This window comes from Musa acuminata, chromosome BXJ1-2, assembly GCF_036884655.1.
Source record: "Musa acuminata AAA Group cultivar baxijiao chromosome BXJ1-2, Cavendish_Baxijiao_AAA, whole genome shotgun sequence".
NCBI lineage: Eukaryota > Viridiplantae > Streptophyta > Magnoliopsida > Zingiberales > Musaceae > Musa > Musa acuminata.
In genome coordinates, this window is record NC_088328.1 from 29359035 (window position 1) to 29382156 (window position 23122).

A 23122-nucleotide genomic window follows, 5' to 3' on the forward strand; every position below is an offset into this window, starting at 1 on the left:
TCAACATTGAGCAGTGTTTGGTGACTTTCTTGTTGACATGATAAGAGAGGCTTTTTCCTCTCCAACGTACGCCAGAGTTGGTGGTGTAGCTCAACAATGGGCGGTTCGATAGGCACCTTCCCAAGCACGATGGTTTTTGCCCACTCCATCTACCGGTCAATTTTGTGTGAATTTAGAGGTATTTACATTTAAATTTGGTACATTTTTAGTATTTGTTGAAAATGAACGTAACAACATGAATATTATTCATTTTTCCTTATACTTTGAAATAAAGGTACAATAATATTTAAATAGTGGGTCTATAAATTTTTTTTTCTATTTTATGTGAGTATAAAGATAATTATTTTAAATTTGATATATTTTCAATGAGATTCTGAAAATAAGCTTAACAACATTCACTTATGAGTCTAATAATATAAATATTACCCATTTTGTCTTAGACTTTCACAATAAAGGGTTAAACAATATCATAGTAGTTAATATGCAATTTTATTTTTATTTGATTTTAGGTATATATAAAAACGATTATATCAAGTGTAACATTATAGATGTTAACTATTTAATCTCAGACTTTCACTACAAAGTAAAAAATAGCATAAAAAATAGTGAAATCTTTTATGTGAATATAAATATAAATATATTTATATTTGATATAATTTTAAATTTATTCTCTTAAAGCCGAAAACGAGGGTCAACTAAATTGTTGCACGGGATGAGACGAAGGGGCTCTTTCGCTATTTTATTATATTTAGAGCGCTCCCGTGTAATTTCAAACAGCTTAGGCGCTCTCACGTTGAAGCCCATAAAATTGGTTTTGTTTTCTTTCATATTTATCTAAGTACCACTGGCCACGCAAGGGGGGCGGCGGACGAGTTGTCCACGTTGTCACATCAATTGGGTATTAGTGCGGGACGAGTAGGGGACCTCGCAAATCGCTGGCAACTGAGAGGGCTCTCAGGTAAATTCGTAGGTACGTAAGGAGTGCGTGTCTTGATAATGCGGCGGAGAGCTCTTCGTCTCCTTCCTTTCGCTTGGTCGCTGGTGATCGCGTAACCACCGCACCCTCTCTCTCCTTCGATCGCCTCCCAGAATAATTAGGAAGGAGGAGCGAGCAAGAGACCGCCATGGTGGAGACCGGCAACTTCCCGCCCCCTAAACCCGCCGCCCCCGCGCCCGCGCCCTCACCCGCGAACCCTAGTTCCAAATCACCCAGCCGAGAGGATGGCGAACTCTCCTCCGGCGAAGACGCGGTAGGGTTTCATCTTTTCTTGTCGATTCTTCCTTGATTTCTCCGTGTGCCTCTACGTTTGTAGTGGGTTGAGTTAGCAGATAGTCGGTGTGATTTATATGACTCTCTGCTTCACTAGCTTTCGGATTCCTCCCTGAGGTTGCTTGTGCTGATTTCTATAGTTGGCGCTGGATATTTGGCAGATTTGTTGTCTTTACGGAGTGTGTTTTTGTAGTCCTATTGCTGTTTTCTGTTATTATTTGTGCCTGTGGCGGTGTGCTTGACCTTGTTAGTATAAATGGGTTTGTTTCTCTGGTGCGGGCAAGATTGGTGTCTTTTATGGGGAAATTTGATCTGGAATAGTGCTTAAAAGTTCTATATGTTTTAAGACTAGCTTGTAGTGAACAGAGATATGGGCTTAGTTGCAATTATTATTGATCTGATTAGGGAAAAACAAGCAGTGACGCTGCAATAACAATCATTTCTTCGTTCAAGTTAAGTATCCATGATTTCTTCTTCAACTGTTATGGATGCTAGTGTTTGGTTAAAGAACTAACAGCTGATGGCCGGGTTTCTGATCCTGTTTTTGTTTTTTGTGTTTAACTGATTTGAATTCATGTCTTATAATTTGGTTTGCTACTTGCCTTTGCTACTGTCATTGTGTATTTGAGAATCACCTATTTCTTTTAAAGATAGGAGTACACATTATTGTTGTACAGTTGGCTTAAAATTTTGATTATGGAGAAATTTCAGGGCTCTGTTCCACTATGAGGGCCCATAAGGACTTGGATGTTTTCTGTTGTATTGGGTAAAACCTTAAATATTGTTTCATACATCTTGAAGAGTCCCAGAAGATTTTTGTGTTGACCTTGAATAAATTGAAGAAAAGAAAAGTGGAGCTTACATCTGTATGTAATGATTGCTATATTGGGCAACCTGTGAGGTGGGATGGGGCTTGCTGAGTGTGGTTATGCTGTTTGATTGAAATTTGTGCAGGATGTGATAGAAAGTGATTCAATCTTAGACTTGTGTTTGTCATGGTCAGACTAGTACTGGTCTTGTATGTATAGATGTACCAACACACAATACACTATCGTGCCAGTCTACACTGACTAAATAGAAAGATGGAGAGAACAGGGGACAAAGAGGAGAAGCAGAAAACGAAAGGAAGGAGGAAGATGACGGTTGAAGGGGGAGAAAAATACAGAAGCATAGGTGTGAAGGAGAAGAGGACTGACATAGGGGAGGAAAATGCAGAAGAGGAGCCAAGGAGGAGAAGAGACGGAAGAGGAGACGAAAGAGGAAAAGTGAAAGCAGAGGAGATGGTTAATGGGAATGATGAGGCAAAGAAAGAAGCAGCATGACACAGTCGAGTGGTGGTGGTGAGCAGCAGACAGTGACAAGGAAATGAGAGACAATGGTGAGGTAGTGAGTGACGACAATGAAAGAGGTGGAGTGTCTAAAAAAGAAAAGGGAGAGAGAGGAATGTCGGAGAAGTAAAAGAAAAAAGGAGAAAAAAATAGCAAATTAAGAAAAGACACTGAACAAAATTGTCAAAAAAAAAAGAGATGGTGATACCAAGCGGTAAGCTTACCACCCAAGACCCCTGGTTTTAACCCTTGAAACCAAGCTGCACACTGGTGATAAGGATATCGAGCAGAAAGCCTGTTTTGAGTTCAATGATGCGATATCTCTTGATCCTATACTAGAACCTAACATACCAGTTGGTACAACCAGTGTAATTGGGTTTTAGGCAAATATGACCATAAGAAGTAGGTCCATGTAGGTCTTGGTGGAGTAAATTGTATGATATATCCGAGTTTGAGAAGAATGACTATCACCATAAAACTATTGGCCATGAAATTATCCTGGTGAGAAGGTTGTGAAGACAAAGAACTCCTATCTTACTTGATACCATTTAAGCTTTGTCTTATCTCTTTGTAGACATCAATTATCTTCCATTTGTCCTTATCCCTGCGATCATGAACAAGTCTTGTGGATCTATGCACACTATGACTTTCATTCTTTCCACCTCTTTATGTCTGCATGGTGGGAGTGTAAGACCCTCTACCCAGGTCATTATTATTGGTAGACACATTGTTATTCACATCACCATTATTTCTATGGATCTTACATATATGAGGGACGATATCTCTCGTCATCTGACTGTACTTGTTCATCGATTATGTTCAGCAGGTCAATCGACTATGATAAGACACCTTTTCCCTTGTGGCAATGGTCAATGACTAACTTTAATGAGCTCTGCCATAACTTATGGATCTACCTTCTTTTTGGAGAGAAAAACAAGATGATTTCTGAAGAATGTGCATTCAATTGCTTGGGATTATCCCAGATTTCAGAAAGAATAAGTTTGGAAAACGAAAATGAGAGTGTTTGGTGGAAAATGGAAAAAAATCGGTAGGTCTGTACCAGACCTGTGCTAGGCACGTTACAGGCAGTAATTATGGTTCGACTGGCTAGGTACATGAGCCTATGTAAACTAGGCGGCGAGCCCATACTAGACATGGACTGGGCAATACGATGGTATAGGCTTTTTACCAGACAGGTTTTTTTTTATTGGCAGCCTTCTTAAGTTTTTTTGAAGTACATTCGGTTGTATTGAGTATTAGGTACACCAATATGAACTGGTATGATACTAGTCCGAGTCCTCGTCGGTATAATACCATACATGAAATTCTGAACTTTAGATACAATAATTGTCATTGGTATCAAAATTGATGCAGATTAAAAAATATGCAAGACAACTTTTCAAAATATGATTCTAAACTTGATAAAAAATAACGATGAAAGGTACATTTGAAAATAACATTAAACGAAAATCCAACTAGATGACTCTTGAATAGCGTTTCTGAGGTGAGACACTGATGGTTGGTGGTCCAACTGCAGGCCAATCCATAACGTACCACTATATGCTAATGTAATGTGTTTTAAAACCCTGTAAAATAAGTAACTTATTAACTTCATGGATAGAGAGATTTGCTTTTTGGATGTTATATGTTGGTTAAATGTACCAGTTTGTAAAATCACATATTGAGAAAAAACTCAGAAAAGAACCATCACATATAAATTTATAGTGTTGCAACATCATGAGAGAGAACAGTCAAGGTGGCTGTGTCGACGTATTTAAGTGTGATCACATTGTAGGTGATTGGTCATAAACAGCGGGAACTGACGTAATGGTGCACAAATTGTTAAATGATGGGAAGATCCCCATAAATGGTCAAGAAGTGTAAAAGCCTTTTGGTGCTTTCTTTTATTCACTTCGTGATCTTTAACTAAACATTGCTTAATTATTTCTTGGAATCTTTTTGATTTGTCCTTTACAATACCTCATATCATTAAAAATAATATTAGTTGATGATAATTATCCATAGATAAGCATAAAATTTGCCTTTCTATGCTTTTTTTTGTTCATTTGACTATCTTCTCTAAACTATGGGATGGGATTTGCAATTTTGTTGTATTGTTGATACTTCTCCTTCTATTGCTTTATACTAGGAATTGACTACTTCAACTGCTGTGTTTGCAAATAAAGCACTATCTGAGCCAATTCTTGTCTCTACGAGAAACAGGCTTGTTAGAAATCTTCAGACAGGTAAGTACCTAACTATGTTTTATTCTCACTGTCTTTTGTGACATGTTATAAGCATAAACTCTTATATGATAATGAAAATCACTATTGGAAGTTCCAGTTTCCATTTTCGAATGGCACACTTTTATTCAGTGTCTCGTATTTATGCTTTAGGACATTTATCCATGATTGCAATCTTGGTTGCTCTGGCTAGATGATTTCATAAAAATACATAATATGGCAACTCTGGGTAATGGATATCCAATGAAATGAAATTATATGTGTTTTTCATAATCATGTAGTTATTTTTCCTAGTGGATGGTACACAAGCTTTATCCTAACTAATTCAATAGGTTGGTTTATGACTCTGAATTTTGGAACTTTTTGTCAACTTCTCGATTCATGCCAGCTGGCACGTATATTGGCCACACATGACCTGCATGCCTTTATTCTAACAAAACTTAAGATCTTGTTATTTTCTGCATTGTATTGATTATAGCATATGTACTCATATAAAGTTACGACCAACTTGCATATTCTTTAAAAACAGCATATCTTTGAGTTTTCTTAGGGGTCATTTCATGCAGTGAAATTCGATTTCGTTTTCACATATGGAAAAACTTACATAGCATTACTTGTATAATAGACTGCCTTTGCATGTGTAGGAATTCGGAATTTGATTTTTGAGGATCTTACATCTTTGTTGTTACTGTTCTTTGGCTACTTTCCAGGTAATAGTTCAAGTATAGCCAATACAAAGTTCCATACTTCAACCAAAAGATATTATGATAAGACATTTAGGACAAAGCAGGTGCCATTCAAATTGAACAAGAACCGTGCACTCTCTTGGCACAAGAAAATATCTGATGATAACCTTGTGATAAGCTTTTCGGATGATGACAGTGGAACTGACTCTGAAAATTCAAAACCTGAAGCAACAACAGAAAAGAAAGATAATGCAGTTAGATCAGTTAAGTGTAAGATGCCACTTACATTATCACGGAGACAGCATGAAATACTGCATCAGTCAACACAATTTGGAACAAGACTGAAGTCAAACAAAGGAGTTGCAGGCCGTGTCCCCTTTTCATCGACTGGAAAAAACAATGGATCCAACTTTGGGCCTCCAAGGACCTCTTCATCTGAGAAGGTTGAGCACATTCAGAAGCAAATTACTGCTTTGAAGTCTTCAATAAGCCAGGTACATGGTCAAATTCGAGATACCGTCTTAGCTGATAGTGCTGTAGAAAGTTTGCGCCATCAAATTGCTTTAAGAGAAAATGAACTTAATGTTCAAATGAAGTCACTTGCTCAAACCAAAGACAGAGTTACTGGTTCTTATAATGATCACCTTGAACAGCTGAACCAGAAGTTAGACAACCAGGTTGCTGATATTGATGGAACTGCAGCTGCTAATGCAAAAGGACTAGCCCTTAACATTCGACCAACCAAACGCTTGAAGCTTGATGAACACTTGGAAAGAATTCAAGGCTCTGATGGTCTACTACTAATGCAAGAACATTCTACCAAATCTATGGCAGAATCCCATCAGCAACTCATGGGAGAAAGTAGTTATCTTGAAGTGAACAGTGTACTTGGGTATGATGGAAGTGAAAAAGGGAAAAGGTTGTCCATAATAAATCAAGAAATCAACAAGAGTCATCGTGATGTCAATGAAAATGTCCTGGGATCATCTAAAGTTAAGCACGCTGGACTGGAAGATAATGAGATGCTGTTGCCTTCTTTTGTTACTGACTCTACTTTGTATGCTGACCCCGAGATGAACTCTAAGCAAGAAGTTAACAGCAAGATCACTGGTGATGCATCCTGCAGCTATCTTAAGTCTGACAAAGGGCCTGAACTGTTGGCCTCTGCATTGTTAGATCAAAGCTTATATTTGGCTCAAACGGGACCTGCTCTTGAGGTTGGATCTTTTTCTTATATTTCGACAGATTTAATATGGTATATGTGTATTTTTCTTGATCTTTTTGTTTATATGTACTCTTTTGTTTGGGGAAACCAGAAAAGAATTGCCTACTCTAGTTCAGGGTCTGTTGGTGCATAACAAGAATATTTTGTATTGTGGCAATTTTAGATCTGTTGGATTCTTAGAGGGATCAACCTTAATAATATTTGGAGATAACATTTGATTAACAATTTTAGTTGGAAGTACTAGCACAAAACAAGAGGTAGTTTTCTGCATGGGACCTGAGCTGTTGACTTTTGCATTCTTAGATCTCCATGTTACTTTGTCTTGAGGTGGATCAACAAATTTAATATAGTGTATGTGTATTTCTCTTAATCTTTTTGTTTATTGTACTCTTTTGTTTGGGGAAACCAGAAAAGAATCTCTTCCTAGTTCAGGGTTGGTAATGAATAATGACAAGATTTTTGTATTGTGGTAACTCCAGATCTGCCAGATTCTTGGAGGGATCAACCTTAATAATATTTTGAAGATAACATTTGATTTGATTTTTTTAGTTGGAATACTAGTACAAAACAAGAGGTAATTTCTTTCTGTTCTGTGATTCTGAACCATAAAATTCTGTGGATTTTCTGCATGATTTTGTTTGGGCATGTTATGCAAATAGCTACTATTACCAATAGTTTGGGTAGATGGTTGGATGATGTCCTTTCTGTTTGTTGATTAGTAGGATCGAAATAATGTGGTGATAGGGATTATCTTATTCATCAAACATGATTTGTTAAATGACTAGTTAACATTGATTCCTCCTTCAGAAGCTACTTGTATCATCAAACTTTCCTCTCGAGAAGTTCTCAGTTGATGCCCTACAGAACAATTTGCGTGATGCTGAATATTAATTTTGTTATTTCTTTGGGTCAGGGTGGCATCTCAGAGTGGGGGACCATGAATTTGGAATCTTTATTAGAGATGGAGGAGCTGCAAGACAAGGAGTTGGAAGAGGCACAAGAGCTCAGACAGCAGTGTGAGCTTGAAGAAAGGCATGCGCTTAAAGCTTATCGGAAGGCACAAAGAGCTTTGATTAAAGCTAATGAGAGATGTGTCATTCTACATAGGAACAGAGAAATTATAACTGCTAAGCTTCAAACATTAATGCTGGAGTCATCCAACTCTATATGGCCTTCCAATAAGCAAGCTCATGGGGAAAGTATGCTGTTTTCCAGATTGGGATATAGTATACCAACTAAAGGTCAGACATCAGAGCATTTAGGTGACAAATTAAATCATAATTTCTCAGATGGAGCTCCTCTTGATGCATCTTATAAACAGATAGACAGACATGGCTCTTGTGCTAACCAGTTTTCCGAACCTGATGATAGTACTTCAGAACAGAGAGACAAAAGTGCTGCTAATGGTCTTGGTAGTCCATTTCAAAATCTGTCTACAGATGATGATGAAGAAAATCTAGCTTTGGATAACAGATATGTTGAGTCAAATTTGGCATGCCTTATAGATGTTGGAAATCATGTAGAAGAAACTTCTGTTGTTGATGTCAATAAAGATGGAGATTCTCAGGACTATGACCTTGAAGCTGCCTTGAGGTCCAAATTGGTCGCACGGTTTGGTATGAGAACATCATGTAAGAGTGCTGACATTAGCAATATTGAATGCCAAGTTGATCGAGCAATTAACAGCAAAGTTGAGAAATCTTGTACTTCTTTTGACCAACAACTACAGGAGCAGAAGAAAACTTGTGTGTCTAATCCTGAAGGTATTTCATTTATATTTATCAATGACTTTCTTTAAATTGTTAGCTTGATCAAATGACTTTTGAGGGATCAATTTTTTTTTAATGTTTTATATTTTTTTTTCTATTTGTCAGTATTCACTTTCCAACAATTTACTTTTGTGGTTATGTGTTTGTGAAGGGATGACATTTCCTTGAGCTGCCATTTAGCTCTACGGAACTCATTCACCCTGCAAAGCTTGAGAGCTTCGTTTACCCTAGGTATAGAGGCAAGGAACTCAGAGTAGGTTATCATGAAGGCCAACCTCTTGTTGTTCAACTAAGGTTGTCCAAAGAGTTAGAGTTATGGGGTTGTTTCATCCTTGGGATCACAAAGGAATGATATTTTAGCTAGAAATGCTTTGGCAGAAGGTCCTTGATTAACATACTGTTTGTCTAGAGAAGGGATCATTGTGAGGGTGAGGGGAATAGTCTAAAATGGGCTCTTCATTTTTTTTTAATCTATTTGAATAGTTAATTTCCATTGTTTCTAATTAGCAAAACTCGATTAAGGAGCCATGTGTTATAGGTTCATGTCATATGCGATAAATTTTTAAATACTGGTCATGCTGACCTCTTTCGCTCAGTATTTCCTGAGAAAAAATGAATCTACTAGTACTAACCTATATGGTCCAATATTAGTTCTTGGTCAGACTGGCAAATACCAGTCCTTGAAACCTTGATTTGCTATGCTACTTATCCGCTACACCGATGTTGACACAATGTGACAAGGGTGCTGGCCTTGGATATCAGTTAGACTCAACCAAAATCGTCCAAAAATCGATTGGACTTCATCTGGCTTGATCGATTTGGGACACTCAAACAAGGAATGTTGATAATCATTTGTGAAATTAAATAAAAGTTTCATCGACTGTGGAGCAAGTATACTGGTCGATATGGACCATCAACCAGCATTTACTAGTTTGACAGAGGACCGGTATGGCCATATGGTCTTGTAAGGGTAGGTTGGTATTACTTTTTTTTATTAATTTTTTTGGTTGACATTGGAGCGGGATGGGTCAGGTGTCCATCCATTATGCTTGTACTGTACTGATTATTTACATTACTAAAACTGGTATTGGACCGAGATTTAAAACCTCAATGTGGAGCCTTAGGCTTAACCTAGAACATTCCATAAATGACCTCTGAAATTAATTTCACTTTTCCTTGATCTCAATATCTTAATATGGTCATACCAGTCCATTCTTTCATCTTAATATGTTTACTAGTTTTTCATCTTTTACTAGTTTACTAGTTTTGTGACGATTATTTACTAGTTTTGAACCTAGAGCATTTGCTAGTTTTTCATCTTAATATGTTTTGTGCCGGTTATTACTTGACTTCCATTCTTTCTCTTCCTTCTTGTAGGAGAGTATGTTTTCGATACATCTATCTTATATTAAAAAAATAATGCATTATATTTTTTGGCATGGTATCTGTATTCTTTTAAAATTTTACCATTTGGTTGTCTTTACCAAATTGAAGGCTAATCAAGAATTTTACAGAACCTTTAGTTTGGAAGTAATTTTTCCTCATTTTCTACCATTTTTGAGCAGCTTAATCCTAAACTAGCCAGCATAAATTGGAGTGGAAGATGCCAATTGAGGCTATAAGCCTATAATAATGGTTTTCCTCTCTCTCTCTCTCTCTCTCTCTCTCTCTCTCTCTCTCTTCTGTTCTTTCACTAGAAGCATTCCTTGGACACTTTTCCTCTCCAAAGGTCACCAGAGAATAAGAGGACTGTGCTTACAGCATGCAATAGTCGATCTGCCAGCCAACATATGCTTCATACAATGCACCAACATATTTATGATTCTTGAACCTTCAAATTCATGGCTTTTATTATTGACTTGTGATTTTTTTATACGTTGATCCTAATTCAGTTTTGAGGCATTTTGTCCTTTTCTCCTTGTATCTAGTGTGGTTTCTGAGGGTGGATCTTGGTACACGATAAGGTTGTTCTGAGTCATGGAAGCAGTCTCACTATATTTTAAACAGTAAGATTAGTAAGACTATATAGATTGACCCTTCCTACCCCTGCATTGTTAGGAGACGAGTATGCTCTTTTATTTACTGTGGTTTTTGCTTGAATTTTGTGCTAGGTCCTTCATCAACTGATATCCAGGTTCATTTAATCTGTTCTTTTTCATCTCACTGGAGTTAGTGTTGACCAAGGAGTGACAAACCAAGTAAAGTGGGGCCCAACTTCGAGTGGTCCACATGCGATACTAGGCCTACCGGGTTTAACACCTAGTTCTTTACTGCTTTTTAAACCATAATAACCCAGTCCTCACCCCCTCATCCACCACTCCCCCCCTCTCTCTCTTTTCTTCTTGCACCATCTAGGCCCCACCCTGTCCGGTACTCCTCTCCTTCATCTACTTCTTCTTTGCTGCTCCCTCCCCTCTTCTTCACCTTCACCTCCTCTTTTTTTCCCCAAAAAGATACTTTAATTAATTTAGAAACCAAGTGAAACCTAAGCTCTGCTTATCAGAGCTAAAAAAACAAAGACAAAAAGGGAAGCCAATTTGACCTCCAAAAAGCTCAAGTCTGGTTACATTTCACAGCATTGGCTAACCAAAGTCATAGTGGTTAGCTTCTCTAAATACCTCCTTCTCTTATTATCCTTTTCTTCCTCTCTTCCTCTTCTTCTTTTCCTCCTCCCTCTCCCTCCTACTTGGCCCCCACCTCTCGTGGCACTATAGTGGATGCCAGTGTACATGTGCTGGTATGTTGCCACGAACCAGATTTGCACCGGTCCGGTTATGGACTGGCATAGGTACAATACCTGAAATATAGAACCTTGATGTTGACATCCTTAATGTGTTTCTTTTGAAAAAGAAGCCTCTTGACAATTAATTACAAAAACCAATTTTATCTATATATGGTTTGTGGTGTACTCTATGAATTACAGATTTGATTCTGGTCTTGTGCTGTAATTGTTAAACTTATTGTTCAATAAGTCCTTTTTTTTTTCCTATTCGCTGATGAATTGTTGAGGACATGGTGACTTGTTCTTGCTATATAATTTGCATTAAATTAAATTGTTCTTCCTCTGTTCCTGCCTTATTTAGGCATGTGATGACATTTTCAATTGCTATTGCCACTTCTTGTCTCTATATGGTTGATGTCAACGTCATATTTTGTCTCTAAGACTCTAACTTAGTGGATGTTGTATGATTATGGATATTATGTCCTGGTGAATACTAAGAGAAAAGAGCTCTTAAAGCTAAAGTAATGCTTGAAAGGAATATAATTGGATGGGAACCATGTAATTGTCAAACATTTGATTAGTGATGGGTGTATGACACAAACATGTATGCTACTTAGGAGTACACCTAACCAGAAAAGAGTCATTCCCTTCTGGTCTTATGTGTTGGTATTAACCTAACAGTCAGAAGATTTGGGTTGTTCCCTTTTTGAACTTTAAATGATTTCTGTAGGACCACTTCTTTTTTAGTTATTGCTTACTTAAGTATAATACTGTTATCCTGGAATTTGTGCAGGCATTTCTGAGGTTGGAGGAAGCATGAACTTGGGATCTGTTGAGCATTGTGGCCAGTCTCAACAATGTATGTTTTCCTTGAAGAGTGAAGCTCATAGGAATGACGATCCTGCAGAAAGCAGTAGCTTTTTAAATGAAACATGCTTGTCAGTTTCCAAACCTATTTTGTCAGTACCTTCTTCAATTCTGCATAATGTGTTGCCACTTTTGAAGTTAAAAATCCCTGCTTGTCATAGTGAGGTCTCAATCACCAAAGAAAAAGGTTCCCTAATGGACCAGTCCCATGAAGTTACAGCTTGTTTGCCAGATGCTATTGATGATTACACACAAAGGAGTGCCAGAAATCCAGTAATATGTGAAATGAGTTACAGCTTGTGTGATCCTTCAATTGATCCTTTTTGGCCCTTTTGTTTGTTTGAGCTCCGGGGGAAATGCAATAATGATGAGTGCCCATGGCAACATGTCAAACAATGCACGAAGAGAAAACTAAAGCAAGATGGATTTTTAGTTACCTATAACACAGGTGCGTATCTTGTAGTCTAACATTTACCCTGGTGAATAGTATTATTACCTCACCACAATCTTCTGATGCAGATGTTCATTGTCATGCTTTGACTGCTGAAATTTCTCATAGTGCCTTAGAATCTGTTCATGATCTCTACAAACATTTTGTGCCTATACCTGCTTATTATATTGGTTCAACTCTTATAAAAGTGGACTCACACTTATATCACTCGGTGCTGGCTCGTAGCATCTGGCAGTATTGGCAAAGGGGGTTTTCTGCATCCTTTCCTTTACCTTTTTCTATACAAAGAATTCTTCCTCAAGATGCACCATTCTTACAAACTAGTGATGATACCGTTGCAGATTATGATAGTTGGAGTAGGCATTCTTGGTATCTTCAATGCCAGGATGGTAAGATGGTAGGTCCAATGAACTTCATAGTCTGAAATTCTTCATTAATGTTTGAGTTTCTGAAAAACGTAGTAGATTTGGTCAATCACTATAATTTCTCTAAATTAATGTCTACAATTTCTGATGGGGTCTTGTTATTTAATGTGGCTTTGGGAGATTGTAATTTTTTGAATTTTAATATCTATAGCCAGTCGTTTGTCATACTTGGTGAGATTATGGAGTCTTAATAATAGTACGGTAGCTATGCAAAGCATTTGTGAAGTGATCATTTGGCTTTCTTGACCAAGTATTTGTCACTTCCTTAAGAATTGATATAACTGTCCTCAAGTGTTGCTTTTCTCTGATTCGTGGTCTTACTTCTGTAGAAGAAATTCATACAAGGGTTACCAGATTCTGAGCAATCCCTGGAGTTGGCACTTGATCTGTTCTGTGGGAAGTTCTACAAACCAGAGAGGAAGAAGGTGATATCGTTTACTATTCTCTTTCGAATTGATGATTAGAACATAAGATGTTTTCTGTTTAGGTATTTCCAGAAAGATTTGGTTGTGAACATTTCATGCCTGTGTAAATTGCTTCTTGCAGGCTCTTTCAGTATTATCACGAGCAATTGAGGCTGATCCCAATTCTATATGTCTTTGGGTTGTTTATTTGCATATTTTCTACAGAAAGGAGAAGAGCATTGGGAAGGATGACATGTTTTTCCATGCGGTATTACCAGTAGAATGTTTTTCTGTTAAGATCTACTGTTCAGTTCTTGATACAGCTGGGTTTTATTTTCTCTTTTTGTTTCTGTTTTGTTTCATGTGATCTTTGCTATTTTCTAAGGTACTCTTTTCAATTTTAGGTGATACAAGTGAAATGCAACCTATGATAGAGAAAGAAAGATTTGCATATGGTTTTTATTGACTTGGAGAAAATTTATGATAGAGTTCTTAGAGATTTTTTATAGTGGGTTTTAAAAAAGAAAGGTGTATCCACTAATTATATTGATGTTATTGAATATATGTATAATAATAGATGAACTTACTTGTTACTTACATGATAGACCTCCCTAATGTTTGTTATTTGCTAATGATATTGTCTTAGTTGATGAGAGCCTAAGTGAAATTAATTATAAACTTAAGCTATGGAGGCAAACATTAGAAACTAAAAGTTTTAAATTAAGTAGGACTAAGACTGAATATATAAAATATAATTTTAGTAATTCTAGAAATAGACAAGAGAATATAGCTAAATTTGATGGACAAGAAATCCCATTAAATAAAAGCTTTAGGAATCTTGGACCAATTATTTAATAAGATGAAGATGTCGATGAAAATATTATTTAAAGTAAAAACAAGATGGTTAAAGTAGTGCAGGGCATTAGAAGTCTTGTGTGATCATTGAATACCTTTAAGATTAAAAGAAAAAATTTATAAAACAGTTGTGAGACCAATAATGCTTTATGGATTTGAGTATTGGATAGTTAAGAAAAAACATATACAAAAAGTTTGTGTTGTTGGGATAAGAATGCTGAGATGGACGTGTGAAGTTACTTAGAAAGATAAGAAAAGAAATATTTTTATTCGTGAACAGCTAGGTATCGCTTCGATAAAGGATAAAATGAAAGAAAATTATTTAAGATGGTATGAGCATGTATTGAGATGAAATAATTAATGTTAGTAGTACGAGAAGAGGTAGAGGAAGACTTAAAAAAACTTTAATAGAAACTATAAATAAAGATTTAAGTACTCTGAATTTAACTAAGCATATGATTTTTTACGGATCTCAATGACAGTATAAGATTCATGTAGCCAACCCCAAACAATTATGATTTACGGCTTTGTTGTTGTTATGAAATTACCGCAAACATGTTGGTATTACATAGACAATATCTTATTTTGATATGTCTACATTAAATTTAGTTCCTGCTCTGTCTTTAACAATCATGTGTCAACATATAGAAGAACAGAAAAATACAGGTTTAAATCTGTTATTATAAAATCCTGGACCAATTTGTTTCATGTGATCCTTGCTATTTTCCATGAGGTACTCTGTTGAATTTTAGGCAGTACAAAAGAAACACCAGTGATTTAAAAAGCGCTAGGCGCCAAGATCCAAAAACGCCCGAGGCGCTAGGCGCTCGCCCGAGCGAAACGAGGCGCTAAAATATAAAAATATATAATATAATTAATAAATATAATTATTTAAATTTTTAAATAAAAATATGCTATTAAATTAAGAAAATCTAAGATACAAAATCACAATGTCACATTAACAAAAAGTTTCAAAATTCAAAACATTAAAATTTTACATCAAAGTCATTCATCATAATCAATATTATCGTCATTTTCACATAAATCATCTTCATTGATTTCGTCTTCTTCCTCTTGTTCTTCGATTCCGTCCTCTTCGTCAAGATATGTTTCATTCTTTGTGTCTTCAACAATAGCAGGAGCCGAGCTTGATGCTTTTGCACTCATTTTTCTCTTTGACATCTGTCTTGTATATGTTTGTAATTCTCCAACACCTGAAGCTCTTGCCACATCTCCCCACGTCAATCTATCATCTTCAAATACAAGCTCGTCTTCAGCATCTTGCAAGTTAGCACCCATTTCTCCTACTAACCACTCATTTGAATCATCAATATCTTGCAATGAGATTGAATCAAATCTATTTTTCAAATCATGACGAGTCTTCAAAGCTTGATTATACTTTATGTAAACAAGATCGTGCAATCGTTGATGTTCTAACCGATTTCTTCTCTTCGAGTGAATCTGTCATGTCATATAATTTAAAAATATATTAATACATATATCTAAATAAATAAATAAATTAAAATAAAAATATTTAGTAATACTTACATGCTCAAAGACACTCCAATTTCGCTCACAACCCGAAGCACTACATGTCAAACTAAGTACTTTGATAGCAAATTTCTGTAAGTTCGGGGTGGAATTTCCAAATAGACTCCACCATTCAGCTGCAAAATTTATGTTATTATTAGTAATAACATAGTAACATAATATATATGAAATTAATCATATCAAATTATTAATACCTGGAGAGGTAGTTGTCCTGAATCGAACGGCAATTGGAATTCCAAAAAGACCTTCAGCATTTTTATATAAAGATAATTCATGAATAATCTTATCTTGAACCTCAATGCTGGGAACTAATCTTGCAACACACTGATATAACCCACCCAAAACTTCTGCATCAAATCCAACAGATTTAATCTTATAAAAGAATTCAGGGTTCAAATAATATCCTGCTGCATGTAAGGGACGATGAAGTTGACAATTCCATCTTTCGTCAATGATTGTAAAAATTTTCTCATATTTTTCTTCATTTTCATTAAAAGATCTTTTAATCGTCTCCTTTGCTCTATCCATAGCCTCATAAATATATCTCATTGCAGGCTTATTTTCATTATCCACCAACCGAAGGACTCGAACAAGAGGGCCCATTACCTTTAATATATAAACTACATGGTTCCAAAAGGATGGCATTAAGATGATATCAGCAGCCCTCTTGCCTTTTGCTTCTTTTGCCCATTTACTTGTCACCCATTTCTCAGAGGTAAACATATTTCTCAGAGTATGTTTTTGACGATGCACGCTCTGTAATGTCAAGAATGAAGTAGCAAATCGGGTAACACCATGTCTCACTAATTCTTTATTCCCTGTAAATTCTCTCATCATATTCAAAGCCCCAATGTGATTATAAAGAAATCCAACTACAAAAATTGCCCTTTCTAAGGTTTTCTTGATTTCTAAGATCTTTCCAATATCTTCCAACATTAAATCAATACAATGTGCTGCACATGGAGTCCAATACAAGTGTTGTCTTTTTGATTCAAGCAATTTACCTGAGACAAAGAATAACAAAAATGATAAGACTTAAGAGTTTAACACACTTAATTGAAGATAAAATAATTAACAAAATCAAAAGATGAATATTACCAGCTAAAACATAGTTGCTTCCATTGTCGGTTATGATTTGAACGATATTTTGTTCTCCAATTTCTTCCACGAATTTGTCAAGTAAATCATATATCTTGTCTCCAGATTTTACAAAAGATGAAGCATCTATTGACTTTACAAACATAGTCCCTAAAGAACAATTAACCATAAAATTAATTATACTCCTGCGCCTCCTGTCAGTCCAAACATCTGACATAATAGAGCAACCATGAGTTGCCCATGATTCTTTATGACCCTTTAGTAAGTCATTTGTATAATTCAACTCTTTTTGCAGCAATGGAACTCGCATCTCATAATAACTTGGAGGTTTTAATCCTGCACCATATCTTTCAATAGCTTCAATCATATCCTTAAAACTGTCTAAACGAGTTGTACTAAGGGGAAGACCAGCTTGATAGAAGAAGCGAGCAATGTGCTGAATTGTTCTTCCTCTTATTTCTTTATCGCAAGCATCACTTATATTTGTTTGTCTCAATTTTGAGCCTCCTGCTTGCCCTTGTTGTTTCTGGGATCCTTGAAGCATATATAGATCCATCGGTCCTTTTCTACCTTTCTTAGTACTCATAACTTCTTTTCCCTTTTTGTCGTATACTCTTTTTTCACTTGGGTTAATACTCGTAGAATAATCTTCTTCTTCTTCCCTGAGATGTTCAACATTGTCTTCTGGTAAATTCCCATAAGATTCATTCTTTTGTGTCTTCTTTTCATTCATATAATTCAGCAACTCTTCTTTTACCTCGGGTGGACATTTTTTGTAAGCTGCTGCATTCTTGAAATTTCCTACTATATGTTGTTTTGCACGAAAAATACCACCTCTGGTAGTCTTATCGCAGAATATGCAAGTCACTGCATTAGGATCTTTCAGATCCTTCAAATAATTATACTTCCATGCAGGATCTTTTTTTGATACCATTGGAGACTCTATTGAGTTGCTCTCTACACTTGCCATTTTTGTTGGAACCTAACAATAATTTCAAATAAATAAAAATTAATAACATTAAAATCAAAATAATATATTATTAATCTATTAACAGAAAATTAATCATTTCAAAATTCAATATTAAGAGTATACTGAGTTGGAGAAACGAGGAAGCAGCTCGAGCGGCAGCGGCGGCGAGCGGCGGCAGCGGCGGCGGCAGCAGCGGCGAGCGGCGGCGGCGGCGGCAGCAGCAGCAGCGGCGGCGAGCGGCGGCAGCGGGAAAGAGAAAGGGAGCGGAAGGCGCGAGCAGCGGGAGGCCTCGAGGGAGGCGCGAGCAGCGGGAAGGCTCGCAGGAGTCGAGAGGGCTCGCGGGAGGCGCGAGCAGCGACAACGGCAGCGAGCGACGAGATCGCGATTGGGATCGGGATCAGGATCGAGAGCGGCAACGGCAGCAGGTTAGTGTTGGGTTAGGGTTAGGGTTAGGGTTGGGGTTATATCGGTTTAGTTGGTTCGATTGAACCAACTAACAACCGAACTAGGACCGAACCAGACCTAAAATTTTGGTTCGGTCGCCTTGGTTTACCCAGGCGCTCGCCCGAAGCGCCCAGCGCCTGGGCTCGGGCGAGCGCCCAGGCGGCGCCTGTTTGAAGCGCGCCGCCTGGGACATTAGCGAGGCGCTCGGGCCTCGCCTCGCCTCGCCCGAGCGCCTAGGCGAGCGCCCGAGCGCCTTTTGCAATCACTGAGAAACACATCCTTTTATCTCAAACAAGTTAGTATTACATAGACAATACCGAATTTTGAAATGTCTGCGTTAAATTTAGATCCCATTCTGTTATCTTTAACAATCATGTGCCACCCTATAGAAGAGCAGAAAATATAGATTTAAATCTGTTATTATAAAATCCTGGACCAACTTGACTTGGCGATTCAAATAAGAGTCAATTTGACCTAAGCTGGATCTATGATCGTTTACACTTTGCACCATCAAGCTTGGATTGTTTTCAGCTGATTACATGATCCGTGCTAATTTTGTCCAGGCAGAATAAGATAATATATAGAACTGATTTGCTGATCAATATTCATGTTTCAGCTGATTACTTGATCTGGCTACATGATATGGCATCACAAGATTGGTTAGATCAATGTATTAAAGCTTTATTCAGACTTAAATTAAAAATATCAAGTAAAGACCTGCTAATTAACTCGGGAAAAAAAAGTTATAAATAATTACATAAATTACTAACCATGTACCACTCTGGTGTGAATATGATCTGCATCTATGTATAGCCATGTGCTATATGTATGTCCATGTACTTACACATACATTAACCATACATATATGTGTAAGCATCCGGTCTTATGACTCATCTTTGACACAGAGATTGGATACATTCCAGAATTAGTATCGTTTAGGTTATATCATGTCCAAAGAAGTTGTACTGATTTCTAGAGTATAATTAAATTGACCAATCAATTACTTGTACTGATTTTGAGTTTGATTAGTAATTTTTAGCTTTTCTCTGTGTATTCTTTATCATGTCATGAAATTAGCATAAAGAATATTGGTAATTCTTGATTGATTAGTGACTTATGATTGATTAAGATCTAATTAGTGATATTTAAGAATAATTAGTGTAGATTGATGTATTGACTTCTTGCACGATTTACAAGCTTATTTTACCATATTTAATAGATAATTAGATGTTTATTGATGCATGTTTAGCACCAAATTTAGTTTATATACTAATACTTCAGGATAAAAAAAATGAAATATGTTTTTTTAATTTGGCTGATTTTTCAGCCTTTTTTTATTTACTGGTACCTACCAATGCACCAACACATGGCACACTGGTTCGGACTTATACGTACTGGTCCAAGCAGGAATGAAATGGTTGGTCGACATGATACAACAAACCATGGTATTAATGTTGATGTTGATTGGTCACTCACATAGGCTCATCATATTTCAAAATAATGTTCACAATACTATAGGAGCCTATTGTAGGGCCATCACATAATCTAGGTAGACAACAACGGACTTGGTAATATTTAATCACATGATATTTGCAATTTATGGGGAAAAAAAAAAGTGTTCTAACTCATTAATTGTTTTGACAATTCTCAAACATGCTAGTTAGTTTGATGTAGATTGAAAAATATGTCATGACTTCTCACAAGTCTTAGTGCATCACATTAAGAGAATGAAAAACCAGGGCTTAAGGCCTTAAGCAATGAATGGTTTTAAGTGGTCCGCATCCTGTTCACTGGTTGGACCGGTAGATACCAGCCAAACCACACTGAACTGGGCAAAATTAAGAACCCTGTGTGTGTAGAAAATTTTAATATTTTCTTTCAACATTTTGTACTGAAAAAGTTAGTTACATTAGTTTTGTGTATAAGGTTATTAGCTTGTTTCAAAGCATATAATATATGAAATGTGTTTCTTTCATCTTATTTATATATTTTTTAAAGGAAAATTTATGTGTACATTGACCCTCCCTAACCCTGCATGGGTTAGGGTTATACGGATACCTCTTTCTTGTGTCTTCTGTCGGAAAACTGCATGTTTTTTCCTGGAAAGTTTCTTGCCGTATCGTGACGTTGGCCTTATTCACTTCTTGCTGGTTACAAGCACACATGAAATATGCACATGACTAGAAGCATTCCCTTTCCCACAGTTTTACTGATAATGCTCGATACATAGTTCGAATTTCTTGCTCATCGATATTGAATTGCAAACTTGTGGATACAAAAGATATTCATATTTTTCTTTCAGGTGCAACACAATGGTTGTTCTCATGAGCTTTGGCTGATGTACATTAGCAGTAGGGTGAAAGTTAATGATCGGTTGGATGCATATAACGATGCTTTGAGCATGCTTTGCCAAAAGAAATTGATATGTGACAAGGAACAGAAATACAGAAGCGCCTGTGTCTTGGACATTTTCTTGCAGATGGTTGATTGTTTTTGTATGTGTGGTAGTGTAGAGAAGGCTGTTAGGAGAATTTATCAACTTTCATCTGCATCTGATTCTGAGCAGTCTGGTGACACAGTGCTTGCAGAAATTCTTTCGTGTTTGACATATCCTGATCAATGCATATTTTGGATTTGTTGTATATATTTAGTAATGTATAAGAAACTTCCACAAGAAATTATACAGCATTTTGAGGTGGAGAAAGATCTTCCCTTCAGTATTGACTGGCCTTTCGTGCAGCTAACAACTGATGAAACAGACCGGGTAGGAGAACTTATGAAATTTGCTCTACAAAGAGTTGCTCTTGATGTTGATGAAAACCATCAGAAAAGAGACACAACTGCTCTCAGATCTTTGCACTTCTTAGCAGTTAGTCATGTTAGGTTTGTAACAGCACTTAATGGTTTTCATCGATCAGCTGAATTATTAGTCAAATACATGGAGTTGTACCCAACCTGCGTTGAACTTGTTCTTTTATCAGTACGGTTACAAGAAAATGGTAAGACTGATGTATTTTGGAGAGGGTTTGAGGACATACTATGTAATTGGCCTAAAGAAGTTCCAGGTTTTCAGTGTCTTTGGAATCAGTATATAGAACATGAATTAGTAAAAGGAACTGATTGTGCAGAAAAGTTAATTGACCAGTGGTTTCAGCAATTTGGCGAACTCAGTGATCCTCAGTGTAGAAATTTAGAGGGTAAGGATGCTGATTTTTGTAGGTCATCCGAACAGCCATTACTTGTAGAGTCTGCAGGTAGCGATCATACTAACTCAGATGATAAAATGTTTGGGCTGATAAATCTCTCTCTTCACAGGATGTTTAAGAATGATGTTAGAGGAGCTTGTAATGCAGTTGATGAAGCCCTAAAGTTGGCTTCTCCCAAATATTATCGACACTGTTTAAGGGAACATGCAGCGCTATTTCTGTTGAAAGGGTTGAAATCTCCCCATAACATTCATGGTCAAGTTATATTAGATCTTTTAAACATTTATTTTGGTGATACACGTATTTTACCTAGATTGGAACTGTTGTCCAGACGGTATTATCAAAGCATTAAGAAGTCCAGGATAAGGCAACTGATTGATGAGATCATTGGATCAGTTCCTGCAGATTTTTCTCTACTAAATTCTGTGCTTGAAGCATGTTATGGCCCAACATTTCTTCCGGAAAAGATTGATCCCAAGGATCTTGTTGATTTTGTTGAATCATTAATGGAATTTACACCAGCAAACTACCGGTTAGCCTTGTCGGTATACAAATTCATTGCTAGAAACTACAGTGACTCTGGAGTTGCCTCTGATGGCATTGTGTTCTGGGGAAGCTGCCTTTTAGTTAATTCAATCTTTCAGTCGGCCCCTGTGGCACCAGAAAGTGTATGGCTGGAAGCAGCTGCTCTTTTGAGAAATTCAGAAGTACAGGGAATTGCTGAAAGGTTCTATCAGCAGGCTTTGTCAGTCTATCCTTTCTCTGTTAAGCTCTGGAAATCCTACCTGGATCTCTCCAAAATGACTGAAAATGAAGATGTTGTTACAGAAGCTGCAAGAGAAAGAGGTCTTGAACTCAACACTACTCCAGATTAGTTTTACCATCTGAGTTTTGTTGCACTAACCTGGCAGTTTTTGGTATTTGCACTTAAATTCATTGGCGTGGGCTCACTTGACCGCTTTTTGGTTCAGACTTAATTGGATTCTTTTTTTTTTTTCCCGTTTTATTGTATAAGCAACAAGCTCCATAGATTACCCAGACCATACTCATCTCGTAGAGGAAGTTCAAATTATTAATATGAAGGAAGTCAATCAAATCGCTTCCATGAAAGAGGGGAACTAGGACGACAAAGTTTTTTTTTCTTTTTTTCTTTTTGTTTTAAAGTTCACTTAGATATCCTGAAGAAGGAAAAGTTTGTTTTTGATAATCTGACTCTTGCCATATATGTAATAAGAAATAGTGTAAGCTAACTGTGAGAGAGTTGTCACCAAAGTCTTTTGATAGTCTTGCAATGTATTCCCTGGGGCACATATGTTTTGGTTTGAAGGAAATTTTTGTGCATGTACAGCGTTTACTGCTGAGGCATGTATTCCCTGGTGTTGTTTTAAGTTGGAAACACCCGTTGGGAATTCTACTGTCTTATTTTGGCCATGGTTCTTACACTTCATTTGATTTTGATTTAGTTTGCCTGCGTCCTCTGAAATATGCAGCAATACCTCAGCGGTTGTCGTTTGGAAGGCGTGGTTGCTGCCAGGTATGATGTTCTCTTTGGAGAATCAAACTTTTCACAGTTGATGCCATCAGGAAAAGAGAAAAATTACAATCACA

At 36.8% G+C, this 23122-nt stretch overlaps 1 protein-coding gene across 2 annotated transcripts; it reads left to right on the forward strand.

Annotated features, from left to right (window-relative positions):
* Positions 1-867: 867 nt before the first annotated feature.
* LOC103975273 (uncharacterized) lies at positions 868-22855 on the forward strand. Of its 2 annotated transcripts, none has more exons than XM_009390189.3 (9): positions 868-1250; positions 4748-4844; positions 5552-6744; positions 7666-8515; positions 12037-12558; positions 12630-12958; positions 13316-13411; positions 13533-13658; positions 20611-22855. In XM_009390189.3, exons 1-9 carry the CDS (start codon positions 1125-1127, stop codon positions 22387-22389), a joined length of 5118 nt encoding a protein of 1705 aa, XP_009388464.2. In that variant the 5' UTR covers positions 868-1124; the 3' UTR covers positions 22390-22855. The 2 variants fall into 2 exon arrangements, with proteins under 2 accessions (XP_009388464.2, XP_018677845.2); XM_018822300.2 differs by having other exon boundaries at positions 13319-13411.
* Positions 22856-23122: the final 267 nt, after the last annotated feature.

Coding starts and splice junctions, on each gene's coding strand:
- LOC103975273 (XM_009390189.3), top strand. CDS start 1,125: ATGGTGGAGACCGGCAACTTCCCGCCCCCTAAACCCGCCGCCCCCGCG. Junction 8,516..12,036: donor TTGTGTGTCTAATCCTGAAG/GTATTTCATTTA, acceptor GAATTTGTGCAG/GCATTTCTGAGGTTGGAGGA. Junction 13,659..20,610: donor ATGACATGTTTTTCCATGCG/GTATTACCAGTA, acceptor TTTTTCTTTCAG/GTGCAACACAATGGTTGTTC.